This window comes from Synchiropus splendidus, chromosome 10 (assembly GCF_027744825.2).
Source record: "Synchiropus splendidus isolate RoL2022-P1 chromosome 10, RoL_Sspl_1.0, whole genome shotgun sequence".
In the NCBI taxonomy this organism is placed as follows: domain Eukaryota; kingdom Metazoa; phylum Chordata; class Actinopteri; order Syngnathiformes; family Callionymidae; genus Synchiropus; species Synchiropus splendidus.
This window is the reverse complement of record NC_071343.1, coordinates 5,859,150-5,879,314: the sequence shown is the minus strand read 5'-3', so window position 1 is coordinate 5,879,314 and position 20,165 is coordinate 5,859,150. Positions and strand designations below refer to the sequence as shown.

The following is a 20,165-nucleotide window of genomic DNA, read 5'->3' as shown; positions in this document are numbered from 1 at the left end:
TTTTACATGCATTTGTTGATTTAGTTATAATTTAAGGATAAAAAAAACTATTTACATCCGGACATGTGGAGGTCACGTGTGGTAGTCTCAGCCGTTGATTGGTCTCAAGCGAGTGACGTAAAGCTGTGCGGGAAGCTTTGATCCACTTGGGTGGTCCAGCAGTTTCATTGACGTTTTAATGTCGGAGATTATAATTAAAAACAAGTTTTAGCTTTGCGCTACTTCAAGTTACTTTAGTTAAGCAATGAGTAACTAAGCAAAACAATAAAAACGAGCATGATTAAAAATTCACGTTTAAAAAAAAAGGAAAACACAAGAGAGTATCGTGGTGTCACGCCATAAAACATTGAAGACGAACACTGAGTTTAAATGTTTCTTGTCGCGCGGAGGCAGCGTCGATATGTTCCGCTCGACCACCCACATACCGAGGTGTCTGCGGGGCGAGGGGGCTGAAGGAGCCGCCATTGCAGCTGCGCCTGGCCGCTGGAGCTCCGGCTGACGAGGGAGACTCGGGATGTGGAGGCGGCTTTAAACGGCCCCGGGCGACCGGACTCTGAAGTGGAATGGTGGCTAGGCTCGGAGAAATGGGTCGCCTGCGGTGGAGAGAGAGTGGAGGAGCGCCGTCGAGTCGAGCCAGGTAGGAAAGTTTTCGGGTCTTCGGGGGGACAATGGGGGGCGAAGTTTGGCTAACTTCTGGTGGCTAGTTGTTTTAGCTGAGCGAAAGTTGTTGCCTCCAGACAGGAGCAGCGCAACAATAGCTCGCTTCCATGTGACATTTCCTTCCCACTTTCACCGCAATCTCTGCTGTTTTATACCCAAACCGCCATGTTTGAGGGCAAATCTGACCGAGCTAACGCGCTCGTAAGTCGAGGGAGGGGGACTCACACTTCACCTCGGTGAAAACCTTATTTAGCAAGTTATGAAGGCGCAAAGCCGGCGTTCTCAGTGTTTGCTTGCGTAACGGTTGTGCAATAATTTAAGATGCCAGTTCAATCTAGAACCATGACAACAGTTGTTACGTCATAATTGTGTGCCAATGTGCCGATCTGGTTTTGTCATGTGCGATAAGGCGAGGAAATAGTCTCACAGTTTTGGAAAGAGTTGGGTGGAAGTTGCGTGTTTGGAGTGTGAAATGGAAACAGTGACAGGTAAATAACACATGTTCGTCCTTGCTTTCTGTTTTCATATATATTTGAATGTCCTCCTGCAGTCTTCATGGTCTCCACCAGCTGCTGTCGCCATGAACTCCAGTCGGAACTGCAGCGTCCCAGGCAATGGCGCGGGTGTGGCGGCCCTGGAGTCGGTCTCCATCGTCACCATCAACCTCCTGGCGTGCCTGGGGAACCTGCTGATCGTGGTCACCCTGTACCGCCGGCCCTATCTGCTCACCCCCAGCAACAAGTTTGTCTTCAGCCTGACCCTCTCCAACCTGCTGCTGTCCCTGCTGGTGCTGCCCTTCGTGGCCGTCAGCTCGGCCAAGCGAGAGTGGGTGTTCGGGGTGGTGTGGTGCAACTTCACCGCCCTCCTCTATCTGCTCATCAGTTCGGCCAGCATGCTGACGCTCGCCGCCATCGCCATCGACAGGTTTGTTCAAGCGCCTGAAGAAGCACATGTAGAAGACCATGCTCTAGTCCAGGGGTCCGGAGAACTGAAAAACCCACATATTTTAAAATCTAGTTCCATATATATATATATATATATATATAGTGGTTGCTTGCTACAACATGGTTCTTAGCTTGGAGGGCATCTGGGCGTCTGCAAAACATGAAAAAATGGACGGCTGATTCTCGACCGTATCTTAGCCGCCAGATTACGCGGGTATATGGCAGCATCTGGCGGCCAAGATACAGTCGAGAATCAGCCGTCCGTTTTTTCATGTTCCGCCTCTCTAGCCGGTCATCTGTGATCTGTGTCACTGCCTGATCTGGTCCACCTACCTGATGGATCTGAAGATAACCGCGTGCGTGAGTGTTCACTGTGACGTTGGGTGAATGAATTTTCCTTCCCTAATCCTCAACCTAAATCCTCAAAACCAAGGGTTAAGGAAGTTTCTGTTCCTTAGAAATGGGTCACACCTTAATGCGGGTACGTCCTTAGCCTGTTGGGGGCAGCATTGCACCAAAGTGGCGAAGAAGAATTCCTAGGAATCGGGGCAGTCCTTGCTCAGCATGAGAACGTGCACTTTTGAGCATTTCAGGAAGGAATTGGAACGCAACTGAAGCATAATAATGTTGTTAGAGTTGAGTCCATCGCTTCCTGATCCGTATAAAAGTGCTCACTCCTGCTCCGTAATGTATTGGAAGCAATGCATTGCGCAGGTCAAATGTATTAGAGGAGCTTGAAATGATTATTGGATGAAAAAAAACTAGAATATCAGATTTTAAAAATTCCAAATATCCAGATTATGATATTAAACGGAGGCTATTTTAACAATATATTTTTAAAAATTGATGGTTAAACTTGTGCTCAGTGACAAACTGAGCAGTGCAGCGAAGAAGAACTCCATTGGTCTGATGTGACGTGGCGCAGTCTTGATCAACAAACGTGATTGGTTGACATGGCTGCAGAGCATCATGGGAAGTCACTGAGCTTGCGTTACCTCACTACTTCTTGTATTAAACAGGATGGATATATTGGAACCAAGTCAGAGAAACTGCACTGTATTTCGAGGCGTTCGAAGAGCCGGACTCCTCGTCTGGCTCCAGGTCTCTGTTCCGGTCTCACGACGCACCTTTGCTCCACAGATACTACGCCGTGCTCTACCCGATGATCTACCCCATGAAGATCACGGGGAATCGCGCGGTGGTGGTCATCGCCTACGTGTGGCTCCACGCGGTGGTGGGCTGCCTGCCGCCACTCTTCGGCTGGTCCTCCTTCGAGTTCGACTGCTTCAAGTGGACCTGCGTGGCCTCCTGGCACAAAGAGCCCAGCTACTCTGCCTTCTGGGTGGTGTGGTGCATCCTGCCGCCGCTCTTCATCATGCTGGCTTGTTACGGCGTCATCTTCCGGGTGGCTCGGGTCAAAGCCCGGAAGATCCACTGCGGGACAGTGGTTGTGGCTCAGGAGGACGCGCCGCAGAGGAACGGACGCAAGAACTCCAGCACCTCCACTTCCTCCAATGGGAGCCGGAAGAGCCTGGTGTACTCCGGGAGTCAGTGCAAGGCCTTCGTCACCATCCTGGTGGTGATCGGCACCTTCCTTGTGACGTGGGGGCCGTACGTGGGCGTGGTGTGTACGGAGGCCATGTTTGGAGCGGCCAGCGTCTCCCAGGGGCTGGAGACCCTGGTGGCCTGGCTCTCCTTCTGCAGCGCCGTCTGCCACCCGCTCATCTACGGCCTGTGGAACAAGACAGTGAGGAAGGAGATCTTGGGCATGTGCTTTGGAGACCGCTACTACAGGGAGTCGTTCGCGACTCGTCCCAGAACGTCACGGCTCTTCAGCATCTCCAACAGAATCACAGGTCAGAGGATGCTCTGTGACTCGCCAACGTGGACTCTTCTGGGGCCAGAAGCAGCTGATGAAATGTGCACTTTGTTCCCTCCAGATTTGGGAATGTCTCCTCACCTGACGGCCATGTTGGTGGGGGGCGGCCACGTGCTGGTGCCGGAGAGCAGCACCGGAGACACGGGCTTCAGCTTCACACAGGACTCCTGTCAGTGACCGTTCGCCTAGGACACGCCACGAGTCAACAACTTCACTGACAGTGTTTATCTGGATCCTCAGGTACCGACGTCATGCTCCTGGAGAACTTCTCCACAGACGGCTCCTCCCACCCTCAGTGTCACGGGAATCCCGGCGGGAAGAGGAGGAGCTCCGTCACCTTCGAGGACCAGGTGGAACATTCCAAAGGTGCTTGTCATTTCTGCCGCTCTTTGTTAGGAGGAACCCACAGATCCTTCAATAAAAATTCTCCTCTTCTTCACAGCCGAAAACACGTCTTCAGTCCAGGTCCACGCTGGAGCCGACAAGTCTCTGGAGACCTTCGCCGCCTCTTTAGCCAAGTCTATAGAGAGCGACGCCAAACTGGCGCTGTTTGGGGACCAGCCGCTTCCCACGGGACTCTTCACCTCCCGGTCCGTGTCCAGACCCAGGTACCTGGACGGCCAGAGACTCAGGCTGGAGAGCATCGACGAAGGGATCGTCAAAGACGACCGTGATGAAGAGGACGAGCAGAACCGACATGAGAAACTTCACTCAGGTTCCTGAAGGTTCCATCGCTTCTGAAAACGTTTGGTACCACTTCACTTGGTCCGCTTTCATTTCATGTCACCCCAGTTGTGTTGAGTGACCACTGGGATCAGGTGTTGTGTGGGATGGAGGAGAATCAGTTCAGAGGTTCTGCCAGCAGGTTCAGACTGCTTCCAAAGAGAGGGCAGCCTGAGAAGAAGCTGCTACAACCTCAAGTTAAAAAGACTTTCAATTGCGATTTAAGTGAAACGATGAAGCTGCTTTTACTCCAGAATGACAGCATCAGCAAGTCGCTGTCCATACAGTTCTATCTGAAGGCATCAGCGTCCTGATCTTTGACTGAAGATGCTGCTTCCACTTATCTCGACTCTGGTACCTTTAACTAAAAGGTACAACACAGCAGAGTCACTTTCAATATGGTTGGAGCCACAACTGTTGAAGACCAGGTGGTTCTGAGGCTTCAATACGCCCAGTTTCAAGCTTCAGTATTGATGAAGTTGACGTTAGTGTCACGGGTGGACTCTGGAACAGGTTCGCAGATCCTGAACCAGTTAGTGTTGAGCAGTGCGCTGATGTATTTGTCAAAATAAAACCAACCTAATTTGTTTATTTGTTCATTTCAGGTTGGTTTCGTTTTGAAAAATTGTTACTGAGCTGAAAATGTTATTTCCAACATTCACAGGTCCTCGAGTCTCCTCTTGTGAGTCTGGGTGAAGTTGTGAAAGGTCGTCATGTTTTTTCCATCGTGGTCTTTAGTTTCCTTCAGCGGTACATGTGGCTGAGCGCAGTCGCACCGTAGTCTTACCTCGCGTGTTATTGCTCCTTTTGTAAGACGTTTATTATTATTATGACGTGTATTATATAGCTTGTTTGGAATCTATTTTGTCATTTCCAAATAAAAAAAAAATCGACTGCTGTATGTTTCAGACGACCTCTTTAAAATGCCGTGAAAGTTTATTCTTTTTTTTTTTTTTCCAAATCTTGTAAAAGTTTAATTTATTATCGTACAAGGTTTGGGGGAGAAGACTTTTTTTTTTCCATCCCCTTCAAAAAAAAAAAACTGAAAACATCTTAAAGCAAGGTCTGTTAACATGCACGAGTGTCGCGACAGCTCCTCACTATTGCATTAGAAATGTAAAATGTAACACTGAAAGACGCTCTCGAACAGAAATATTGCACTTCACCAGCCGCCTCTTCTGCCGGGCCACGCGGGATGCAGTCACCCTCACACGACAAACACACATCAGTAAGAAAGTCTGTTTAAAAAAACACAGCGGGGACTAGAAATGTAACCAGCTTCCAAGAAAAAAAGAAAAAGTCCTCCTCACTCGGATCTCGTTTCTCAAGTGCTTGTGAACAGGACGAAGAAAAGACAAACTGAAAGGAAAACACCCGTGATTACTGCTCGTCCTCGTTCTCCTGACCGGACCCTTCCGAGCGATCCCCTTCAAGACGGTCTGGCAACAGGAAAAAGAAGAGTGAGCATTTCAGAGACAGGTCAAACATGACACCAATGAAAAATGTTTTGTAAAAAAAAAAGAAAGATTCAGATTTCCCAAGTTCCTTCTGAAAACCAATTTTGCTCCTATATGGAAGGGTTTCCCAGAGATCTAACGCTGTACACAGCTCAGACAAAAAAAATTGTTCCAAGTACCACATTAATTATGGATAAACGTTATGTCGTGGGGAACAGTTTTCAGTGCTTCACAATGTGACGGACGGAAATATAAAGTTTAAACTTTTTGAATTGACTCTAGCCAAAACACAAATCGCCCTCCTTCACTAATACCACTCAGTGTGGGTCACGAGATCAACTAACCCTGGTGCTTTAAGACCCATTTTGGATCCGGATCTAGACAGAGACTTCTGTCCGTGCTCTGCGCTCATGTCCTCCGTATTTCTGCACGTTTCCACAAAGCTTACAGATACAGACCAAAGAGAGCAGAACCACCAGAAACAATGGGGGACAGTGTTGCTGTTGCTACCCGATACGTAGCTATAATGAGATACGAAGAAGACAAAACAATGGCAAAAGTTCTCCGACCTCCAGTCGCAGTACATTTATCGTTGTTTTCCTCTTTTGTGCAAGAGGTACATGATCTATACTTCTTCCACAGTCGCCATGTTTGTCGTCATAAACGTTTGACTCTGAGCTGCTCCCCCTGGTGGATATATTGGCGAACAGCAATAGAACGCATGGAAGCATGTGATCAGTGACGTTTGAAAAGGACAGGTGCAGTTTCATATACAAAGAGTGCATAACAGATCCTTTAAATATTTTCAAGCTCCTGGGCCACAAACTACACCACAAAATAACTTGGTGGGCCAGATTTGGCCCCCAGGCCTTGTGTTTGACAAAAGTGGTGCAACAGCAGTGCAAAAGAGGTCGCAATAGGGTGTGGATTTGTGTCGCCATCTCATTTGCAACTTCCTTCAACGGGACGGATCCGGCACGCCCGTGACTGGAAGTGACTTCTCTGAGCGTCTGTGCCTGACAGGAAGTGACTTCTCTGAGCGTCTGTGCCTGACAGGAAGTGACTTCTCTGAGCGTCTGCGCCTGACAGGAAGTGACTTCTCTGAGCGTCTGTACACTGACAGGAAGTGACTTCTCTGAGCGTCTGCACCTGACAGGAAGTGACTTCTCTGAGCGTCTGTACCTGACAGGAAGTGACTTCTCTGAGCGTCTGCGCCTGACAGCAAGTGACTTCTCTGAGCGTCTGCGCCTGACAGGAAGTGACCTCTCTGAGCGTCTGCGCCTGACAGGAAGTGACTTCTCTGAGCGTCTGCGCCTGACAGGAAGTGACTTCTCTGAGCGTCTGCGCCTGACAGGAAGTGACTTCTCTGAGCGTCTGCGCCTGACAGCAAGTGACTTCTCTGAGCGTCTGCGCCTGACAGCAAGTGACTTCTCTGAGCGTCTGTGCCTGACAGGAAGTGACTTCTCTGAGCGTCTGAGCCTGACAGGAAGTGACTTCTCTGAGCGTCTGTGCCTGACAGGAAGTGACCTCTCTGAGCGTCTGTGCCTGACAGGAAGTGACTTCTCTGAGCGTCTGCGCCTGACAGGAAGTGACTTCTCTGAGCGTCTGCGCCTGACAGCAAGTGACTTCTCTGAGCGTCTGCGCCTGACAGGAAGTGACCTCTCTGAGCGTCTGCGCCTGACAGGAAGTGACTTCTCTGAGCGTCTGCGCCTGACAGGAAGTGACTTCTCTGAGCGTCTGCGACTGACAGGAAGTGACTTCTCTGAGCGTCTGCGCCTGACAGCAAGTGACTTCTCTGAGCGTCTGCGCCTGACAGCAAGTGACTTCTCTGAGCGTCTGTGCCTGACAGGAAGTGACCTCTCTGAGCGTCTGAGCCTGACAGGAAGTGACTTCTCTGAGCGTCTGTGCCTGACAGGAAGTGACCTCTCTGAGCGTCTGTGCCTGACAGGAAGTGACTTCTCTGAGCGTCTGCGCCTGACAGGAAGTGACTTCTCTGAGCGTCTGCGCCTGACAGGAAGTGACTTCTCTGAGCGTCTGTGCCTGACAGGAAGTGACCTCTCTGAGCGTCAGTACCTGATCTGATGTTATTCAGGGAGGCCAACATCCGCAGCATGAACGACGCCGGGACGGTGATGGTGTTCCGGGTCTCCTCCAGCATCAGCTCGTTCCTGGTGATGACCTGGAAAACAAGGGTCACCTTAGTGACAGCTCAAATTTCACGATGAAGCCTGTCCCTCCATGTCCCATACTGCACTGCAACAGTTACCACTAAAACAAATTTGAAGATGACTTCTCATTGTTTCAATATCAATGAAGAGCGGACACAATGAGGAACTAGGACACATTACGAAAAAGAAAGCAACATTTCTGGCTCATCTCACCTCGTCTGCCAGCACTCGGTTGAAGGAGGGCGACTCCTCCAGCGGAGACCAGATCTTGATGTCGTAGTCGATCCCAGAAGAGGCCAAAACTGGAAGAAACACAGAGTCATGTGAGGACCACGGTCCGCGGACACGGAGAGCTGGAAGGGCAGTGGGGCTCACTGGGGTCGAAGGGGTGCGGCTGCAGACAGTTGACCACGTGGTTGTCGGCCTCCAGCAGCATGAGGTGCTCGGCGCTGTGTCGGTCCCAGATGAAGATGTGACCGCAGTCAGAGCCGCTCATCACGAAGTTGTTACCCCAGAAACACGACTCCTTTATCTGACAACGGACAGCAGAAGACTGGTGACATCTGGCAGGACACCATCATTCCACCAACTCTCAGGGTCCTGGGTCGCACCATCGTCCTGGAGTTGCGGTGACCTTTGTAGACCATTTTGACCGACGGCCTCCTGATGTTCTGCGTCTCACTCTCCTCCAGCTCGCGCCTCTCTTTCCTCCTGCGAAACAGCTCCTTGATCCGAGCAGCTGCCGAGCGTCTGCAGGACACGAGGACGTTGAGTGAAGACCAAGCGAACGCGTCCAACACCTCATGCACCGTCCTCTGCAGCATTTTCCATTAGTCAGCAAAATCCAAACAAAAGTCCCATTCTCCCATTAACCCTTTAACTACTGCACCAGGGTTTACTGTCGCCATGTATGTTTTGATTATAGTTTCATTTCTTCAATACATTCTTATTATTTCAGTCTAAAAATATATTATATACAGAGATACATAGTTTCATATTATTGGAGTACACTTTTATATTTTCTTCATGTATCATATCTTTAATCATAGTTTATTCATTCATTTAAAAATACTTAGATATATACACACGGGTTAAAAAAAATTAAATGATCTTTTTTAAATATATAAATATAAATATATATATATACACGTCCACCGAAGAGCAGAGCTTGTTCAGGTAACTTGCTCAGGCTTCAGGTTGCACAAGCAGTTAAAGGGTCAAGATCAAGTTTCATGCTCTGTAACTGCACTGTGACACAAACTCATTGAGAATTCTCACACAAGCATCCTGTCAACAGCCACATGCCTGATGCCAGAAACCAAGTAGACTTTCTCAAAGCTAAAGCATTCTGAAACAGTGAGAGCGGCAGGGTGGGAGGCCATCACATGGTCGATGCTCTTGTATCCTTTAATAAACTCTCCATTCAGATTCTTGACTGTTTTTTTCCTTCAAATCTCCAACGATTGTGGGAGCAGACGTGTACATCAGCCAGTGACAATCACGTAGAACAAGTGTCTGGCAACCGTCTGGTGTCAGTGAGGTCCGTGCTGTGGTTAGTTCAGAGGGTGTTAGTCACTTCTGTGGTCAACAAGCAGCACAAGGCGGTGCGTTTGAGCTGCAAGTCACACCAAGCCGTTACCTTATCATCCTATCTCCAACTGCTGATCCTCGGGAATTTACTCTACATTTGCATAGTGAGACAGTTGGCATCACAAAGAAGGTCCCAGAACATCCAGCACCAGTGTTGCCTCGGCGGCGGCGACCCACCTCTGTCCCTGGCCTCTGAACCTGTTGGAGATGATGGGATCGTCGTCGCTGTCGTCCGAGTCCTGGTTCCCTCTGGCAGGCTGGCTGGGCGCCGCGTCGCCCTGCGGCTCCGCTGGAGGCTCCTGTCTCCGGCAGCTTCCTGGAGCCTCCTCCACGGTGTCCAGCTGGATTCGCTCCCTGCTGCAGCTCTCTGTCGCGCCATCTTCCGGGCGGGACGTCGAAGGTCCTCCGGCCTCATTAGAGCAGGAGGCGTCACAGTGAGGGGCGGTGGAGGATTCCTCTCCACTTTGCTGCACTGATTTGGAGGTTTCTGACACAGGAAATAACATTTCAGCAGCTAGTAACAGAAACATTTCTATAAGCAAGTAAGTACCAAACCTTGCTCTGCTGCCGCAGTGATTGTTGAGGGACCTTCGGTGCTGGCGGCAGAGGCTTCCGATGACTTCACAGCTCCACTGCCCCTAGAGCTGGACGTGCTGCTGCTCCTGTCAACGTACACAGGAATACGCCTTGAATTCAGTCAGTGGAGCGGTGCGTATACGTCTGTACCGAGGGAGGGCAAGTACACTGAGGGCCACTAAGGCTGTGTCCCATTTCTCACCCTAACACTTGGTTTTGTGCGTTCACTTGGAAGTATAGTGTGTCCCAATACTCCTAAGATCGAGGGCACTCGCCGTTCACCACTTGAAATGATCCCTTCAAACCCAGGGAGCTCCGGAGCTGACTTGAAACCAAGTGAGAATATGAAGTGTGGATAGAGTTCCAGGATACAATGTTGGATAGGGCAACAGGGACATTTTAGTAACAAGACCTTGTTGACTTTCTCTGGTATCACACGTTAGCGACCCAAATGGTCGACCGTGTCTGACAACATGAACAATACAACATGTATGTATGTTTTCTTCTTAACAAACAACAGTGGGCTAGCATCCAGGCTAACGTTAGCATCCTCATGCCTCTAACAGATCTATCACCGCAACATAGCAGTGAAGCCGGCTCTGGCTCCGCCCATTTCTCCTCCGTTGGTTCACCAAACCAAATGAGATGATCAGCACCGATGCAAGAGATTGCAAAAACGTTGTAGCTGGCATTTACTAAACGTCTCCAACACTGGATATGCAGGAAACAAAACACAGCACGGCAGCCAAGGACACGTACGCGTGACGTCATGAAGTATTGTCCTAATTCCTAGGGACGTCAATCACTTCACTTGGTGGTCGGAGGGCACTTCATAGTGGAGGGCACTTAAAACCAAGTGCTAGTGTTAAGGTGAGAAATGGGACACAGTCTTAGACACATGCACAAAAGGGAAAGGGTAAAAAATGTAGCCTAAGTATTACTAATAAAAAAGGAGAGGAAAGGAGAAAATGTAATATATTTTAGTATACTTTATTTTATGGTACAGTCAAAGACTCTCACTGTCATAACCATAACTGTCTTGGCAACAGAATTAATTCATGACAAACTATCAATAGCGATAGAACAAGAAAAACAAGAATTAAAAACAGTTTTGCTCTGTCTAGCCAGGATATATAAATCGCCTCACTCACCACTCATCGGTGAAATTCAACCTGATGGTGCTGGTAGTGGTTCCTTCCGAGCTGTAATGCAGACTCAGCACCGGTTCTGCGGCGGAGGGGCGGCTGGTTCCAGCGGAGGTAGAGGGGGCGGAGCTGCTACTGCTGCTGGCCGGCACGGGCACGGCCGAGGCGGGTGACTCTGAAGGTCCTCCTGAGGGGGGAGAACACTCGGTCAGCGACTGTGACTCGGAAACAAATAACGAGGAACGCTGCACAGACTCAAGTCAAGCCACTGCAAACGCCATCCACACATCCAAGTAGAAAGACAAAACTCTTGATTTCAGTGCAAATAACATGGAACCATAGCAGCAAATGGGCCTCTTCCATCTTCAAACATCATTTTTACAAGGCTCTACCAGGTCCAAGATGGCCGCCACCACCTGTCTGTGTTTTGTGGTTTATAAAACTTCCTCCCTTAGATAATTGGAGATCATTACAAACATGTTGAACATGAACAAATGAATGTATTTTTTGTCACTGCGGTCAACAAGGGTGAAGAAGAGAGAGCAGACAGGAGGTTGTGTGTTTCAGGACGCACCCTGCTGCTCATCGAGTGTCATGGATCCCAGCTGTTTGTTAACCACGGACGAAGGGGAACCTGGAACACACATAAACAACACTGACTGAACACTGGACATGCAGGTCGAGCTCAAGATCAGACTGAGTCTCAGAGCAAAGCGGGTTCTGAACAGCCAATGAGTGTGAACAGACTCCTCACACCTGCAGCTGCTTTCATGAGGTTAGTTGCACAACACATGCACAACAGGCTGCTCTTTTGGGTCAGGAAACTGTTGGGTCCGTTTCATGTGCATTCAAAGGTGTCAAGATGAATTCAAAAGAATCAACAATGTAAACTGCAGTCTTGTGATTTTGCCTAAATTCCGGACTATGGGGCACATCAGTCAGTGGTGCACCCGGCTTAAAAATGCATGAAGATCACTTCTAAGCTAGTTTGGAAAACAGGCTACAACATCGAGTCTGACTCGTGAAAGTCTCCACAAGTGACATCACAGAGAGCTGAAGACATCACTCAAACTCTTGAAGGAGCCAGGCTAGCTGGGGGACAGGCATCATCAACCTATCATTTCTAAACATTTCTTGTCAGGAAAATATTATTGATGCATCATGTCTCAACTAGAATGCATTTTGCTCATTACTGGACGATACAAACAAAGGAATTTGCATGATGAAAAACAATACCAGAGCCACTAGTAAAAGGTTAATATTAAAAGGCATATATGCCACGCCAAATGTGCCTTATAGTGTTTTCCTCAACAGTCTGTCACAGATCGACGCACAAGACCCAGGTCTCATACTAAAAAAATCCTTAGCATTTGCGAGAAGAAATGTAGCTTCCAAGTGTGGAAGAGACGACCTAGGGTCAGAGCAAATGGTTGGTTGAAAGTGAGGTTAGTGTAGAACTGTGGCTTTAAATGTAAAACAAGAATGAAATTTGAATGAAATTTGTGCTGGATCTAGAGACTAGAGATAATGGAGAGCCCATTAAAAGTGAAGTAAAAGCACCATTCGTTTCTGAACCTGTGGGGTGTAGAAGAGGAGGATGGTATATTAGAAGGAGCAAAGCACACAGTGCATCATTTGGGAATCTAGAGGTGAGAATGATGCTGGGATTAGTGGTGACTTCCTGCTGCTCCTGGATGTTACATGTACATGGAGATCACTGGGGAGGGAACCAGGCAGCAAAGGGGGAGTCAATAACCTGTCTGGGGTTGTGGCTCTGAGGCAGTGGCTCTTTGAGATCGTCTCTCGGGGGTGGAAAGGGAAGAGGCAGCGGCCGCTCGCCGACCCTGTCCTGGGGGGTCGGCCAGCCGGAGCAGCCTCTGCAAACGTCTACAAACTAAACTGATAGGCAGCCGATGAGGGCCGTACTCTAGCAAAGAGGAAAGGAGGAGAGGGAGCCATGTTAGGACGAGTCAGAGGAGAATGAGAAGCGAGTTATAAAGGATGGCGGGAAGCTGAGTGAAAGATGTGAGGCAGCGTGAGCCTTGAGAGAAAACTCACCGGAAAGCACAGGCTCTGAGGTGGGCACGGTTGGGTTAGACGTCCCGGGCCTTTCAGCCAGACTCCTCTGATCCGAGTCAGAAGAGGCGGCGACAGCAGAGGTGGATGGGGTGCTGGACGTGTCGGCCGTTAAAGAGTCCGAGGGCGGACTCTCAGTGGATGTAGCGCCTATTGATCCAGGTGCAGACTCCTGGGCAGTTGGAGCCGACGGACTCGGTGGTGCCGCCAGGGCGGCATCGGTCTGCTGGCCCAAGGTGACGGCAGGGAGAGTGGGAATATTTGGACGAATTGCGGTGCCTAGAATCAAGGAGGAACAGAATGTGCGTGGTGCCTCTGGGATGCCACTTCACCGGGACTCTACCTCGGGGTCGGGTCTGCGGCTGTGCTCCTCTGCTGTTCTGTGCTTCACCGGCCTCCTCGAACCAACGCGACAACATGTCAGACATCCTCTGCATCAGGGACACATTCGGGCTCTGCTCACCTGCAGGACCAAAGGCAGTGAATATGATCATCTATTCTACTAAACAGCCAAGTTAAAGAGCATCTTAGATAATCACCCTTTATTCTCATATTCATATTTTTACATATTATACCATATTTTTACTCCACAATAATCGTGCCCACACTGTGATTTTTTTTATTTACCCCAATATTATTGCCCAACGTGGATTTCATCTACCTAGTTGTTACCAATATTCCGACTGTAACGACCAGAATCGGACAGCAGATGACGGTAGCAATAAGGAACTCCCATAACACACAGAACAGGTGAAGAATGAACCAGAAAAAAATGCTTTGCCAACAGACACATGAAAGTCAATTTATTATAGTGAGTCAATTGTGCGTTGCATTTTATATAGACAAGTTTTTCAGTATGTGCTTGTTTTCAACCGGAACTAGTCACGTGACCGTCGGAAAACTCAAAGAAATGAACCTACCTAGAAGGTGGTGCTCTCAGCTATTTTTATGAAACACTTCTAAGCTGAGAGCGCCACCTACTGAGCGCTGTAAATAATGACACTGCTTCATAAGGCCTCATCAGCCCATCACTAGTTCCAACCAACCCTGGGTGCTTCATTGAAATATGCCTGGGAGCTGATCTGTTTACAAAGGAACAGACGAAAAAATGCCTGAAACACAACCTGGACGGGTCAAAAACAAGTGCAAACTCTTCACTAACAAAATGTAGGTTAGTCAAAAAATAACTACATTAAAAATGCAACTGTGAAGACTCGAGCATCAAAACTTTTAGGACTAATCTTTCATTCTCAGTGGACACAACTCGATCACGTGTGTGTGCTTGTCGTTGGGCAGGCCTCATTAAAAGCAAATATGTTGTGGTGCCGCCAGCTGCTGTGACCTCACCATCTCTCTCCCGCTCGCTCTCGGGCCGAGCTCGGGGTCCGGTGTCTGACCAGTCCCCTCGCAGACGCAGGCGCTTCACAGGAGGCTGCCTCAGCTGTGGAAACACACGCAGGGAAAGATTAGCAGTGTGCCAGTCAAAAATAGCTCAGCTGCCACAGTCAAACACTGCTCAACTGTCAGTATCTCTCACAGCGACCCCCCCCCCTACTCTCCATCCTCTGCCCCACTTAAGTGCAGCACCACCACACTGCACCTTCACTTTCCAGTTCCTCTCTTATCTCTGTGGTGCGGGTGGCTAAAAGCCGGAAACAGTGATCAGTGGTCCCTGGGGAAGTCTGCTTTAATTCCTGAATGTCACCAGGTCTGGATAAGCAGTGACAAGTGGAATCTAATCTGAAAGGACTCGTGCAACATGTGAGAGCGAGACGTGGGTACTTTTTCTCCTCCGTGCCACCAGTTCAGCCGAGCTATTTTAAAAGTTGGAGAATCACAGGCTGCATCAGCTGCTGTATTTGGAAAGGAATGTATGCGGTGGTCTGTAGCGCTTTGAAGAACTGGCACCATGATCGAGCACATTCAGTTTGGATGAGATACGTTGGTCCATCTGGGGTCAAACATCTGTGAGGGGTCATGCATACGGTTGGTTCAGCTCTCCATACCCTTTACATACACAACATTTAAGCCATGGCCAAGCTGCATAGTCAGAGGGGATCCAAAATATCTTGTTGTCATGGAAACGCTTTATCTACATTCTCTTTTAAAACAGTGTTCTGCTAGCATTGTCTATAAAAGCCCACATAGAACTGCTTTCAGATAAAGTTAAAACACCAGAATAAACTACACATTCCAATCCAATAGAAATATCACTGCCATCAATTTATTTATTATCGCATATTTGTGTTTTAATATTGAAGCTAATGAAACATAAACATTAAATATTACCCACCCATACACACCTTTATATAAAATAGAAACACCACACACATCTTTCTTCAACAGAAACGTAACATATAGTAACAGGCCATCAAAACATCCATCATTCATCTCAATATAATTGTTGAAATTGCACAATACTAATGCTTGCCTGTGACCAGGAGCATTATCAATGAATCAATCTATTACATGATAATAGTGAACTTCGTGAGGAGCGATGCAAGATAAGTAGTTATCAAGGGGGGAAAAAAGACTTATATTTTAGCTTCAAACCTAATGAGCGAGGTCAGTCTGACAATATGGACAAGCAAGTTTGTCAAATCAAAGTAGAGCCAAAATATAACAACCAGGTTTCTATCAAGCACAATTTTCACCTTAAAGAGACAAAATCCATTTTGTTTTAATTACTGTTTTTTTTTAGCGTGAATGAACTTGGTGAATTTACACTATTTTTTAAATAATTTTGACATTTTTAGATGATGTTATTAAAAATACTAGTTCAGTTGATTGCATTTGAAAGGGTATATTTACAGTATTATGATACAATATAGTTGCATTTGTGGTTAATTTGGTCTCAAAATAATGTCGACAACGATATTGTTTAACTGTGATGATACAGCATAGACAGGCCAGAAAAGACGTCACCCATTCAGGAAATTTAAAACAAAGGAACATTCTATAACATCCATTAAAAAAATCTATGAAAATCTTTCAATAAGCAGAATAAAGATAAAACAATAAGGTCCATGAGTACATTTGAGAATTTAAACAAAAACAAAGCTCATAACTTTGTAGTGCTGATAACTATTTTAAAGATTTATACAAACCTCTGAAACTAAGCTTATTAAACATCATTGTTTTTTAACTGGACGAGCAAAATCACATGTGCCAAAAAACTGCAGAAACAAAGAAAATCTGAGGGAATTCAGACGACTCACCTCCTCCCTCCGCTCCTCCGACGGCCCCTTCAACTCCCTGGCCTGGTCATCTTTGGGATCAAAAAGGTAGATGTAGTCTGAGGAGTAGCTGACCAGCACCTCTTGACCGTCCTCGCTGTAGCAGAGGGACGTGACTCGACACGACTTGTTGGAGAGGTGATCGGGAACGAATCTGACGCACATGCCGGTCGTCCCGCGGCCCATGTAGTTACCTGGCGGGATTATAGAGCGGCATTGAGAGGGTGAGGGGTTCTATTCCCAAAAGTGCTTGACATTATTTACCCGTGGCTCTGGTGCCCAGCATGCGTCTGTCGTAGATCCGCACTGAGCTGTCGGAGCAGCCCACTGCCAGGTAGTAGGGCACCAGCGGAGAGATGGCTATGGAGGTTGCTGCTCTCCGACAGTTTATCAAAATATCCTGTGGGGAAAAAAAAACAGATTCTTAACATGTATTCAAATAAATAACACCTGAAATGGTGCTGTGTAACAACATACATCTTTGCAATCTTCTTTTGTGCAGCTAGTTTTGGTGCGGAGGTCAAACCACCGCACTGTGCCGTCCTCCCCACAGGACAGAAAGGTGTAGGGGTCATTTGGTACCGTCATAATCTGAGGACAAAAAAGAAGGCTGGGTTTCGAGACTTGAGGTGCTGTGGCGGTGACGAGACTGTGCGGGACGTCTCCGACCTCATAAGCAGTTCCGTAATGGCAGGTGAACTGACACTGTCGGTTGTGGTCGGCACTCTTCTCTGTGTTGGTGTAGAAGATGATGCCGTCTCCGGAGCAGGACACAATCTCCTGGTCGTTTGTGTGAGGCATGAACTTTGCGCTGAAGATGTTCGCCCGGTGTCCAGATCGTATAGAGACTTTGACCTTAAAAAAACAAACAAAAAGACAGAACGAGAATACGGTTCAGAAAAAAAGAGTGGACTTTAATCAAAGCTATCATCATGTTTTTAAGGTGACAGGTACCTTTTTGTTGTAAGGGTTTGTAATGGCCAAAAAGGTGTCATCCGACCCCGACAGGATGTATTCTCCCGTGTCATTCCATGATATTGTGTTGACCTGAGTTCAGTAAGACAATAAGAAAAGCACAATTATTAGATGGAAAAAAGACATGTTTACAAACTTTTCTGACTAAAGAAGAAATCTTTTCTCTCAAATTGCATCGGCTAAAAAGTGAAAAATAACACCAGAAACTGCACTCGAGACATAGATTTTATCCCTCTGAGAATCACCTGGTTTTCAACTGCTCTGTTGTGGTATTTTGAATAAAAAAGCAGATAGGAATTCCACTCGAAGAAATCAGTGCATAACTAAAAATGTTTCGACATACATATATTTTATTCAGAAGGGAAAATATGTTGTGGCTTTAATGCTGCAACTACACAATACATGGATTTATTTTGGTCTGAGGGAATGTGGGAGAGAATTGCACGAGCTGTTTCCTTTTTTTCTTTTTTGGTGGAGACAGCAGCCCTATAGTGTGACAGAGGACGCATGACTGATATCTGAGCATTGGATTTCTAACAGAAGCCAGCTGGGCCCTGGTCAAAGATCTTCTTTCGGTTGGACTTCCTTTTTTTATTTAGGAAACACATGCTGGTACTTACACAGCCATCGTGCACATTCAGTGTCGATTCAAGTTTGAGCTTCTGGACGAATTCTCTTCTACCTGTGGAACAAAACATAGTTGCAGCTTAATGAAAACATGGTGGCATGCCACACAGTAGACTCACAAAAACTGAATTCACAATTTAAAATGGTTGTTTATCATGTGTAGAAATACGTGTATTTCCATTGGTTTTCCCATCGACTTTAAAAAGCAAGTGAGAGGTCCTATTTCAACCGTTCCTCTCCGCCTCTCCTTTTGAGCCACATTATAGCTTAAAGAGCTTCAACACTACCATCCACTGCAGCCAGGGATAATGTCATGTCACACAATGACAGGCTAAAAAGAGAAGTGACTAACCTATCGTGGCACTTCCTATACCTAGAGCACTGCTATATCTTCATCCAGCGACTTATCTCTGCTCTGCACCGGACAGAATCAGATTTATTTCTCCATTATGCTGTGTTATCAGTTGAACAGGACAAGGCTCGATTTAGCAGATGCTTTAAATAAAAATAGTTCCTGGAGCTTTATGTTTCTTTTCAAGAGGTTGAAAAATAGGTTTTAAAATTTTTATTTTATTATGAATTGTTCACAACCAATGTAACTGCACCTAGTTTTCGGCGAGAAAGGAGAGGTCACCAGAATAGTTTTGGCTTTACCCCTGTGTGGTATTATAGGTGTTTGTTTACACCCCGCCAAGATGCACACTCATGCTGCAGCTACTAACTAGGTGGGAAAGCACAGTTGGGGGTTTTTATCCGCAGGCAGGGACTTAAACCTCAATCAGGGTGTAACTAACCCTTTAGGCATGGATTTACAAGTGCAACCACATTGTTAAAATGAGGCAGTGGCACATCTTATTTTCAGAGGGAAAAAGATTATATAAAAAATGAACATAATAACTAATAATAAAACAAACCACGGCAAATATTACTTACTATTTAAATTTTAATCTATTTTATTGCTCTGCATTCGTGTTTTGGCAACAAAACAGCAGCATCTGGTGAACAAATAAAAAAGAAATATCGCGTTGCATATGACCTTAATTGCGGAGAGGAGTAAACATCAGCTCAGCTCTATTTATACTTCCCGTGTGGACGTGACCACGGCTGGAGCGAGGCTTTTTATGCTATAAAGCAACAGCATTATTGACGAGTTCCACTCACCTAAATAGTTGGTCCTGATCGTGTTCGGTTCGCTGTGTCCAATTAACCGTTTATTGACATCCCATACGAGGTTGGAGCAGGACATGGTGATCTTTAATTGACACTAACATTGAAACTAAGCTAACCGAACCGCTGATGTCGCCTATTTATCCACCGTTGCTGCGGAGCTGCTGCGAGCAACGGACAACTGTCTGCCGCTGACGACGCTAGCTAGCTCCGGTGCTGCGGGCTGCCATCGCGGTAGCTTCTCCCAGGACGCCGCTGGGTCTCCTCTCTCTCCGTCTGAGGCGCTAACTTCTCGCCTGGCTGGTCTTTCCCAGCTCCTCCGTGACAGGGGGCAGACTGGCCACTGACACTTGACTGACACTGACCAGCTACGTCAAAACAACGCGAGAGACGTCGTCTTTTTTTCTGCGGTTGACAAACAAAGAAACGACGAAACAGCGCCACCAGCTGGAAAGGAGTTGAGCTGAAGTCGTTGAGATGCTATTTTTTAGTACGTTTATCAGAATCGGAATCAGAATTAGAATAGAATTTATTGCCATGGTCAGTGGGGGTTCAGCAACTAGGAAATAAAATAAAAATAAAATAAAATAACAAAGGCTAGTCACAATATCAGAATCCAAACCGCTGCCGACGTGGAGCGACAGTTAAAAGCAATTTATTAAATACGCTAGTATTTTGCTTTTTTATGTATATGATTAGTTGTATTAATCAATGCAGCACTAGTGAATATATGGAACTAAAGCAGTGGTTTATATAGGGATAGATGAAGAAATACAAGAATGAAACCATCTAGACGAAATAAATAAGTATGAATGAACACGTGCTTCAAGGTCATGGGTACATTGGATGATGGGCTGAAATGATGAAAGTGAAGTCAGACAGTGTTTTCTTATTCGTTTAAAGCAGATATGATGTTTATTCAGCGACTGCCTTTGCAAAGAT

The 20,165-nt window shown here is 47.0% G+C and overlaps 2 protein-coding genes across 3 annotated transcripts; one reads left to right on the top strand and one right to left on the bottom strand.

The window, feature by feature from the left end:
- The first annotated feature begins 123 nt into the window (after positions 1-123).
- On the top strand, positions 124-5,094 carry gpr161a (G protein-coupled receptor 161a). Its single transcript, XM_053877219.1, has 6 exons — positions 124-637; positions 1,211-1,584; positions 2,745-3,460; positions 3,545-3,652; positions 3,724-3,849; positions 3,926-5,094. Exons 2-6 carry the CDS (start codon positions 1,241-1,243, stop codon positions 4,204-4,206), a joined length of 1,575 nt encoding a protein of 524 aa, XP_053733194.1. The 5' UTR covers positions 124-637; positions 1,211-1,240; the 3' UTR covers positions 4,207-5,094.
- Positions 5,095-5,107: 13 nt separating this feature from the next.
- dcaf6 (ddb1 and cul4 associated factor 6) lies at positions 5,108-19,628 on the bottom strand. Of its 2 annotated transcripts, XM_053877217.1 has the most exons (20): positions 19,218-19,628; positions 18,050-18,111; positions 17,409-17,501; positions 17,124-17,309; positions 16,932-17,045; positions 16,719-16,854; positions 16,437-16,648; positions 14,566-14,659; positions 13,562-13,681; positions 13,201-13,497; positions 11,717-11,776; positions 11,149-11,329; positions 9,977-10,083; positions 9,599-9,908; positions 9,471-9,512; positions 8,443-8,581; positions 8,207-8,363; positions 8,045-8,133; positions 7,737-7,842; positions 5,108-5,645 (listed from the first exon to the last, which is right to left on the bottom strand). In XM_053877217.1, the coding sequence occupies exons 1-20, from the start codon at positions 19,300-19,302 to the stop codon at positions 5,587-5,589; spliced, it is 2,649 nt and encodes an 882-aa protein (XP_053733192.1). In that variant the 5' UTR covers positions 19,303-19,628; the 3' UTR covers positions 5,108-5,586. The 2 variants fall into 2 exon arrangements, with proteins under 2 accessions (XP_053733192.1, XP_053733193.1); XM_053877218.1 differs by lacking the exon at positions 9,471-9,512.
- Between the last annotated feature and the right edge of the window lie 537 nt (positions 19,629-20,165).